The 10,499-nt window shown below is 34.6% G+C and overlaps 1 protein-coding gene across 2 annotated transcripts; it reads right to left on the reverse strand.

Moving 5' to 3' along the window:
• Positions 1-3,754: 3,754 nt before the first annotated feature.
• LOC104760976 (uncharacterized) lies at positions 3,755-9,200 on the reverse strand. 2 transcript variants are annotated; one of them, XM_087499453.1, is made up of 20 exons: positions 8,763-9,200; positions 8,606-8,679; positions 8,290-8,394; positions 8,108-8,164; positions 7,939-8,009; positions 7,705-7,804; positions 7,544-7,617; positions 7,356-7,456; positions 7,163-7,266; positions 7,019-7,072; positions 6,874-6,929; positions 6,675-6,713; positions 6,410-6,554; positions 6,119-6,300; positions 5,976-6,043; positions 5,819-5,891; positions 5,679-5,740; positions 4,653-5,586; positions 4,265-4,555; positions 3,755-4,168 (listed from the first exon to the last, which is right to left on the reverse strand). In XM_087499453.1, the coding sequence occupies exons 2-20, from the start codon at positions 8,672-8,674 to the stop codon at positions 3,880-3,882; spliced, it is 2,874 nt and encodes a 957-aa protein (XP_087355579.1). In that variant the 5' UTR covers positions 8,675-8,679; positions 8,763-9,200; the 3' UTR covers positions 3,755-3,879. The 2 variants fall into 2 exon arrangements, with proteins under 2 accessions (XP_087355579.1, XP_087355580.1); XM_087499454.1 differs by having other exon boundaries at positions 7,364-7,456; positions 8,763-9,115.
• Between the last annotated feature and the right edge of the window lie 1,299 nt (positions 9,201-10,499).

Consider the following 10,499-nt stretch of genomic DNA (forward strand, 5'->3'; position numbering starts at 1 on the left):
AAAGGAATAATGGGTTGAGGATATATATAGTTTAACAACTGATAGATGAAACACATATTAAAAATGTCAATAAGCAAGTCTAGTTAATACATATCGTACAGAAAATCCAATTGTTAATCTACAATTATTTTTCTATGCATAGGAGAAACGTGTACACCACCTGTAGTCTGCAGACACCTTTAATTATCCCGAGCATATAAGATATTAAGAGTGATGATTTTTTAAAGAGTTGAGCAGATTACACTATAATGAAGTTTATATAAGATGTAGTCCCTAAATTCAAATATATGTTAATCGAAGACGGTGGAAGCCGTGTTTAGATGATATATCATTATCCTAAATAAACTAGGAATGACTAATGATGGTTTATTACATGAAAATTGGTCAAATGCCATAAAATAAGATACAATTCATAAACAAATAAATTTTTCAAAACTATAAAAGGTTATTACTTTACTTTTCAATGTGTACCTTCCGAGTAAGTATTTAAAATTAATTTGGATATGATTTTAAAAAATATATTGGAACAGTTTCTACATATTGCAGTTGGAATACTTTGTAAGTAGAGAAAATTAGACTTCTAATACAGTAAAACCACTATAAATTAGTAATGTTGGGGCCAAGATATTTTATTAATTTATAGTGATATTAATTTTATATATAAATTAATAATTATTATTTTATAGTGTAAATTAATAATTATTAATTTATAGGTATATTTTTAATTGTTTATTTTTAAAAAATTATTAATTGAGACAATTTTTGCAAAATAATATTAGAATTTTGGATGTTGTAAATTTTATGGTATTGGAATTGAATTTGAAATAATAAAAAATATTATTGACAATGAATTACAAATATTATAGACAAATTCACTTATACACATGACATGAATATTCAAATTTATGAATACGAATATCAATTATCGTATTTTAATAGTCTATCAAACTATCAAAATGTAAATGATGCATATTTAGAAATTGAAAATTTTAAAAAGTTTTAGCTGTTTTATGAAATATTATAGAATATTTTATATCATTATAGTTTGAAGATACAAAATAACAATTGTATTATAGATATGAGGTTTAAGAAAAACATATTTTACTATATCAGCATATATATATATATATATATATAAATTTATATGATTATTGATTTATGATATTATTGGGATTATATTTTACATGGAAATTTCAAAAAAAAATATTATCTTATCGAATTTTGTTATTTTCTACATTGTCCCGACTTGGGACTAGCAAATTTTTTTAATTATAGTGTTTATTAATTTATAGAATATTAATTTATAGATGTTTTACTGTAATTGACTTAATTAGAAGTACAAATATCGTCATTAAACCCATTTGTAAGTAGACAAAATTGTCCAAATGGGTGCTTTGCAAAAGTAAAATTTGAGGAAGGCATGGGTACATTATGCATATTAAGTATCATAACTATCAATTAAATAATAAGAAGAAACAAATTATTCAATCACATTTATTTTGAAAATAAGGTATTTTGGTTGATAAAAGTTAGAAAAATTATTAAAAGTCTTTTCTTCAATTTATTCTACTCACTAAGATGAATTAAAAAAAAAGGTATTCATTTGATAAAAAAATGATTATTAATAAAAACCGATGGTGATAGTCGATCGTGGATAGTGGTGGGTTTGTAGACAAGGGATGATGTGGACGGTGGAAGGTAGGTTTGTGGACGGTGGATGGTACATGGTTACATGGTGGGTGGTTAGATCAAGGATGATGGATATGATGTGTTTGTGGACGGTGATGTTGTGGACCTATGGTTGATTATAAACCCAATTTTTGTTCATTGATATTTCTTTAAATTTGTGCATGTAGTAAATTATGATTTTAAGCACACTAACATTCTCAATACAAGAAAAAAAATGCATCAAATCAGGCTTCAGACAAGTATGACATAAAATTGTGGAACCTCATTTGAATAAAACTTATATATTCTGAGACAGTGGGAATTGACCGTCGAGGAGTATATGCATTTGCTCCAAATTGTCAACGTTGCGGAGCGCATCCTATCAAATTAGGCTTCCGAAAATCTGGTATTTAAAATTTAGGGTTTAGTTTTGAAAGTTTAATTTTTAAAAATGGGACATTTAGTCAAATGATATACATTTTAGGTAATATCACCAGAATCTACAAAAAAAAAATTATTACTAAAATATTTCGGATATTTTCAAAATACCCAGCGTGCCCTTGTTTTATGTTACCGGAAAAACGTTATTACAAAAATGTCATTGTCACGTCAGACGCCACGTCAGAAATCGCTGACGTGTATTAAATAATTCAGCCGTAAAGCGAAATAGAGGTAATGACGGCTGAGTTATAGGTATGTTGCGGCTGGTTTAAGAAAAAAATATTTGAGTAAGATCGGACGGCTGACTTAGAGCATAATTCAGCCACACGTTACGGCTGAGTTTTCAACGGATGGTTGAGTTGTCAAAATTTTGGCTGAGTTAGAACATAACTCAGCCGTCCGATGGTTGAGTTGTCAAATTTTCGGTTGAGTTTTCAATACGAAACGGCTGAGTTATCGTATTTCCAGCTAGCTGAGTTATGAAAAACGGCTGACTTATGAAATGTAGTTTCGGCTGAGTTATGGTTAAATTCTATAATTCAGGCGTGAAAGGCTGACTTATCGTACAACTCGGCCATTTGACGGCTGACTTAGAAACAAAAGATTAATTACTAGAATGTTATTCAGTTACGGCTGACATATGAAACGATACGGCTGAGTTACATATTTTCAGTTGACGCAGCGGCTGAATTTGGCAGCCATAGAGTTATAATTTATTTCATGGCTGAGTTATATTAAGGCTGAGTTATTATTCCTTTAATGTCTGACTTACCACGTCGGATGCATCATCCATGTCATCATCTTTCTTCTCTGGAAATATAGAAGAAAATAATACCATATTCAAAAAAATTAGGGAATCAAGATAGGGATAGAGCAAAATTACCATTTTAGGATTTTGTGTGGTGGAGGGAGTGGTGGCTGTTGGTCGGAAGCGGTGGTCGGCGGCTGGAGAAGGTGGCTGTTGGTCTGAAGCGGTGGCCGGCGGCCGGCGGCCGGAGAAGGTGGTCGGAGGTTTGCGGCGGAGGTCGGTGGACGGAGGTTGGCAGCGGAGGTCGGTGGCCGGAGGTCGGTGGCTGGAGGTCGGTGACCAGAGGTCGGTGACCAGAGGTCGGCGGAGGAGGTCGGGTGGCCGGAGGTCGGCGGCGGAGGTAAGTGGTCGGAGGACATGTTAAATCATATATATATATATATGTATTTTACTTTACTGATGTGCATTTTTTTTTTATTTTTTTATTTAAAATGGAAAAACTAAACGCAAGGGGTAAATTGTAATTACACCCAGAACACTAAACATTTGAGTAATTTTCAAAAGATTGTTAGATATAAATAATAAACTAACTTTTGATAACATTTGCGTAATTCTTTTTTAAAAAATTATGTTATTATCGAACTTGAAAGCTGATGCTACATATTGAAGCGAAAATATAATATTTCATACTATTATATTTGTTGTTTTTTAATTAATCTATGTGCACTTTCAATTAGTTTTGATACGATATTTCTTAAAAGTTTAGAATACTTTACGTATACGTAATTATTGTCATCTAAACCTTTTGTAGCTAGTAAAAGTCGCTATGCACATGTAACCGAGAAACACATGTATATATATCCTTTAAATGCTAAGACTACCTTGTTGAGGCTGTTGTTGTGCTAAAAGCAGTTTAGGTTGAACTTTTCACAATAGAACAAGCAAATTGTTATAATCAAGGCCGTAAGCAAATTGTTATAATCAAGGCCGTAATGTACTGAAACAATGAGTGCAAAATGAATCTAAGACATAATTCTCCGGCAAGTATAGTCGAACAAAGTCTGGAGTGTGCTTTTTGGAGATGTTTCATTAGGTAGATTCAGAAGCCTAGAAACCCGAGAGAAACCGATATCATGTTTCATTAAAGAGTTAGGCTCTGGTTCTTGTTCTGGTTCTAGACCAAGTTGTTGCTGTTCTTTACTTGTTTTTGTTAGTGCCCATTGCATAGCCCATATTGCAAGGGGACGCATGTAAGTCAGTGATCTATACTCATCATTCGTGTTCCAAGCTTCAGGCGTCTGAAACGAGTAACTGTGTATACACAGTATCAGCAACTAATAATGGATATGAGTCATATGACTCAGAGTGAGAATGATAGAGAGAGAGAGAGGGAGAGAGCAAGCTTACCCAAGTCCGCCTTCAGACCAAGCAGCTTCATAAACGCCACTTGCAGTCTGAAACGCCATATCAACTAGACCTTCTTGGATCATTGTAGCAGAAAGAGCATATGTAACACCGGACCATATCTCTCGTGATTGCATAGACGCTGTATCAACTTTCCCACTGGGATGCATACCGTTTACAGCCCCACGTTTCCCATCTTTAATCTTCATCACATTGAAGTTGTAAACTTTCTCCAAAGCTGTTCTTGCCTTGTCTTCATCTACAATAGGCAAAAGGCCTGATGCTCTCGCGTACCTGCGATTATATACATCATACCACATCAACTCTTACTTCTAACTAAAATGCATAACAGTTATACTTATTACTTCTTTAAGAAAGGGAGGAAACAAACCATTGACCAGCTAGTTGATCAGCTTGGATAGATGAGCTATACGGACTTCCACTATTGTCATAGTTAAAATATGAACCATTCCACAACTGTTTCTCATATACAACCTTTGCTTTCTGAAACTTTGACCAGAAATAGTCCTGAGAGTTCTTGTCATCAACTACGCGTGCCAATGCTGATGCAGCTTGCAGTGCAGCCACCCAAAGTCCACCAGAGTATGCGCTTACACCAGACGCGGACCATGTATCGTAAGTCTGATCTGGAAATCCTTCGTTCTCAATCATTCCATCGCCATCGTTGTCAAACTGAGCCATATATGCCATTGCAACATACACTGAGGGCCAGACAGCTGTTGCAAACTTCTTGTCGCCTGTAGCAACCACATCCCGGTACACTTGGAGGACGAACTTGGGGTTCAAATCTTTCCACCGATCTGTATTGTGAAGGTTATAACCATTGACTTCAAACCAAGGGTCATTGATGCCTAAGTCATGAGGAACTGCACCAAGAACCTTCCTCTGAACCCATTGTCCCTCAGTAAGAGTTTTAACTTTAGTGGGATCGTGTAGCATCACTGCAGCAGCAAAGTCTCTTTGGATACTAAGTTCTAGTTTTGGAAACAGCATCACTAGTGCAAAAGATGAATAGAAATGAACATCATAGGTGTTCCACATACGATATTCAACCCCTTCTAGGTAAAGGAAGTGCCCAATGTTCTCTTCTCCTTCTTCGAGTAGTTTAGTGCCAAATGCAGAGTTTGATGCTGTTGATGCATGAAGTTCCTCAAGTGTAGATGACATTTTTTCAAGGACAGAGATAGCTGTATCATTCTGACGCGGCACATCAGTAGCGTCGTTCTTCAGACCGAGCTGGGAGTAATCGAGTGAGAACTTCTTTTCTCTGACTCCTGCCAAGCTATGTACTGGGGATGATCCATCTGCAGAAAAATATGGACTAACCATGAGAACACCGCGTCATAATGTCATGCTGAAAGTAAACTTTTATCATATAAAAATCGTCCAAACGTACCTGTCCAAACAGTTCCTCCTGAATTAAGGTAATAAAGCTCGTTGAAGAGAGTGATAGGGTACCTAAAAACACCAAACACAGGTTCGTGATAACTTTATGAGCACTGATATGTCTTATAGAAGCTGAAAAACAAGCCTTACCATTCAGGCAGCCTTTTGTCTTCAAGTATTGCTCTTTGCCAAGCTTCTATCCAGGACTCCCATTGATTATGTTCTGTTCCATATAAGACTTGTCAGTGGAAGCTCTTTCTTAGGTGTATCAAAGGAAAATCTATTTTAAGAATGATTAGGTCTTCACCAAAAATAGCATCATGTGCAATTTGGGCTGCAGCATCACCATGATTACCATAAAACTTTGTGTAACGCCTGAAAAGAGTCTGTTTTAGAAGGCTGACTTTATTAACCATCATCATTAAAAAAAAACTCTGTAGCGAAACTTACCTAGAATATATTTTACCACTAGGAAACTGCACTTCAGGGCAGTCCCAAGCCAGAGAAAATGTGACAATGCGTGACTCTCCCGGTGGGACTGTTACAGAGGCTGCTACTGCTGCCCCAATCGATGACCCGTTCTCTGACTGCATCGACGCTTCAGAAGCCTCAAAGTGATCAAAAGAACCATTCTGTAACAAATACAGGAGTATATATCAAATATAACGTTGACGAATAATACAATTATAGGCAAGAAGATAATGTTCGGTTCATCGTAACATAATCAAGGATTTGTCAAACCTCTTTAATAACTTGCCACATATCTTTTGCTGTGATTCCATTCTGTTTTCCAGATACTATGAAAAATGGGCAGGTTGACACACTAACACCATCGGTGGACTGAGCTGAAATCGCATATGACAGTGATGGTAATCCGTTTGCTGTTCTGTATCAGAAAACATCCAGCAACAAAATTGAAACATTAAGAGTATGATACTTAACCACCAAAAACATTTTTATCATGTACTAAATTGGTGCTTTACGCAAAGAATATGGAAGAACTTACTTATGGTGTAAAAGCACACCCTGGACTCCATCATTCATCCTATTATGATCATCAACATCAAGTTAGTATAAACACACACACGCACAGAAAAAGTTGAAAATTTTGCAACGACGTTCGCCTTCATATCTTTTAAAGTGGGAGAGCTAGTAAAGCCACAAAAGAAGATAAAGTATGATGAGTGAAGAGTATTTATTTATACATTATCTTGGAGTTGTAGTGGCCACCTGAGAACTCTGAATCTCCTCCAACAGAATTCTGAACAAAAACAAAAATCTCAGAGGATTGTGAAAGGAATGGTAAAAACAAAAGCCAAACAATATGACAGCATTGAACAATGATCTCACCGCCCAAGTGAAGAGCAATGTCGCATCCGCAGTAGTGTCTCCGAGATTATGAAGCTGATTAATATAATAGCCAAACTCATCAGTACTATGGTAAGCTCTACAGCATAAAAATCTCAAAATATCAAAAAGAAACACTAGACATACTGTAAAAGTGAAAACAGACACAGGAAAGCTGCTTTCTTTGTAGTTGTGAGGTATAAAAGGTGAAACTTGACGACATACAATCCTAAGCTCTGGATCAGGTTCACCTATAGACCATCAAATATTAATGTTTCAGGTTCATAACACAGACGGAACAATATTTCTTAGTGTGAAATTATGTATAGAATCATATTACCCTCATACATTGTCCAGGACCTTGGGTATAAAGCATGATAGGTAGACTTGTCTCCTTTCAGATTCCAGTCCCAAGAACCAATTCCAGATTCTGACTCTTCTCTGTTCAAATATATACATGTCAATCATCTCAAAACAAAGAATATCCACCGCAAGCTAACAAGCAGCACAGAGTACTGTAGTACTTACTTGCCAAGCTTTGGGTTCTTAGGACATAACACGCTTGAGTACTTTTTTTTACCATTAGCACGTGAAACAAATGCCTGCATCAAACAGTTTGAAACATGGCTTAAAGTTCATCATCAGAAATATCCTAAAACCAGTTTCTTCCTGCGAAGTCTCTAACTTACTGAGAATTGATTTGCTAGAACTGGTTCATCTTCACATCTTGGAGGGAATAGTTGCCATCTCTGGAATTCACCTTTAAAACTCCTTCCTATGCTTCCAGCACTGCATGTTAGACCTTATCAATATTTTTTCAGTATGAAAGGTTACAAATATAATCAGAGAGATAGAGTTCTCCAAATGACTATTAAACATACTAATGTGATGACGTAGAGTGGTAAAAAGGAACAAAAACATACCCAATACCTCCAAGTGGAACACCATGGGAAGACGTTACAGAGTGCTTGGAGAATGGATCTATGAAAGCCAACTGAAATTAAATAGATATATTATTACAATATGGCTTATGTACACAGATCATTTTGTCTTAAACTCTTTGATAGAACTGAAAAAGTGAAATCTGTTTACCCTTCCTTTAGCGGCTTCTTCTCTGACAAGAAACCATAACCGAATGCCAACAGGAGCCTACCAGAAACAAAACAAAAAAGATAGTTTTGATGATGACAAGCTTATCAAACAGTATGCAGAATTTCTAATAACAGTTAATATATATTTGAAGCGTTTTGTTTGCCAATAGGTAGGTTAGGTACCAGTTGAAAAATCTCTTTAGGAGTTAGATTGAATTCTCGAGGAGCCTTTACGTCACTATCTATCTTTCTTTGCCATGTCAAAGATGCAGGTACTCCCGGATCAACCTGATTTTGACAAAAATATTACAAACCAAAACCAACATTACTTGAAAGATTCTGGTAAAGAAGCAGTGTTGATCAGTATTTGTGTGATACAGATTAAAGAACTGAAAAGTTGATGGATAGGAAACTATAACAAGAACCCAGAAGTTTAAGCTATCCAAATCAGTCTGTATAAGAAGAAAGCAATGACACAACACAGCCATGTATAGCTTACTTTAGTAGTATCAGAAGAGTTGAAAGATTTGACATCTTCACCACTATCCATGATCTTTACATCAGACATTGATCCTGAAAACACAACAGAAACATTAAATAATTGTAACACATTCTAAAATTCATGAAGACAAACTGGGGAAAATAAGTGAATATACCTGAAACGGATTGCTCTGAATCGAACAAGTGGATCAAAACAAAAATAAATACGGGAAACAAGAATAAAAATCGCGAGAATTGGTTGTGGCAGAGAGGAACGATCAACCCGAAGAAGATTGAAAAAAGAAAATAAACTTTGTGAAAGTGAGATTGAAAAATCGGGACTTTGTCAATGGTTACAGTTGGTGACTCTTATTGAGAAAACAGAGTTTTGTTATATGGAAGATTTATTGGATAAAAAATTATCTCCTGAATAATTTGGACTAATTTAATTGGATATATATATATATATGGTCGCCACTCGCCACTCGCCACCACAAACAATTATTTAAGGTTAGAAATCTTATTTATTAATTTTGATCAAAACGTCTCAACTATTTATTTCCTGATTTTTAAAACTTTACTTTTAAGCAATGTGTTTGTAATTTGCTGATTACAAAAAAAAAAAAAAAGCATTTAATTTTTGCAATTATTAAATTAGGATAATGATGAACAGACAACGCATAATGAATGGGTAGATGAAATCATGGAAATAAAACGAAAGAGATAAAAACCGTGTGCGAAAATTGGAATTAATGGTGTTGTTTAAGGACAACAAGTAAACAAAAAAGGAGTGAAAAACAGACACGTTACTTGCATCATCATGCTTCATATGTGGACCTATCGAGAGAACTTAGGTTCTGCACGATTGCATCGTGTATTTGTTTTAATTAATAAAAGAAGTAACGAAGTAATATAAAAAAAAAACACCCCAAGTCAGTTAGTTGTTAATGTGAAGAAAACATTACCGACATGCTTGAATGAACTAGAGAGCATCACGAAACGAACTCTATCCCCAGTCGTGTTTTACACGGCTTCCCTGTCAGTCTCTGGTTCGACTTAACATGTGTTTGACCTCTTTTTTTTTTTTGTTTGTTCTCTCCCACGAGTTGAACTCGGTGGAGCTTAGCCCTCAAACCACATGTTGAGCTACAAGTTCATGCACAATGTGGTTTGACCTCTATTTCAAGTTGTTAATTAGTAAAATATTTTTTTAAAATGGGAGATTCTCATAATACCAAAAAGTGTCTTTCCAAATTTAGCACAATATTTTCAAAACTCCAAAATAGCACTAAATTGCAAAATTAAACTCTAAATTCAAAATATTAAACCTTACCTCTCAAAAGTTAAAACTATATCTGAAATGTGAAATTGAGAACTTAAACCTAAAAAAAAATTCTAAAAATTAATTTTAAACATTGTAATGTCTTAAATAATGCTATTTTTGGAAGTTTATGGGGTGTGTGCTATAATCTTCCATAAAATTTGTTTTAATGTTATTTTAGGATATTTTTTTTTATAAAGATGTAAAATTTGGGTTTCAAGTTTCTTTTTAAAAAAAAAAAAAATCCCTGACATTAATATGCATGTTTGAAACCATATGGTAACACAATGACAATGTTAGTAAAAGTTAAAATAATGTATATACACTAAATTTTACCCCGTGGTACACCACAAGTATATTATTTTGTTGATATGATACTGTAATAGTTTAGTGGTGCTTGTAGTCGATGGTGAATTGCATATATATATATATATATATTGTTAACGTTGTAGATAGGTTTTGTATAAATTTATAATTCGCAAGTTAAGAATATACGTTATCAATTCTTTTTGTCAAACTGAGCCCTAAAAATTTGGCATGTAAATTAGATATTTCCTAAGATACAATGGGCATTAATTGACATTAATTGGAT

The sequence above is a fragment of the Camelina sativa genome, chromosome 18, assembly GCF_030686135.1.
Source record: "Camelina sativa cultivar CO46 ecotype springtype chromosome 18, ASM3068613v1".
Taxonomy (NCBI): domain Eukaryota; kingdom Viridiplantae; phylum Streptophyta; class Magnoliopsida; order Brassicales; family Brassicaceae; genus Camelina; species Camelina sativa.

What these genes read in the sequence shown, in the direction of transcription:
- LOC104760976 (XM_087499453.1), bottom strand. Translation starts at nt 8,674, where the DNA reads ATGTCTGATGTAAAGATCATGGATAGTGGTGAAGATGTCAAATCTTTC. An exon ending in AAGAACCCAAAGCTTGGCAA is followed by an intron (nt 7,457 to 7,543) that starts GTAAGTACTACA and finishes ATATTTGAACAG; the next exon opens with AGAAGAGTCAGAATCTGGAA. An exon ending in AGTGGTAAAATATATTCTAG is followed by an intron (nt 6,044 to 6,118) that starts GTAAGTTTCGCT and finishes GACTCTTTTCAG; the next exon opens with GCGTTACACAAAGTTTTATG.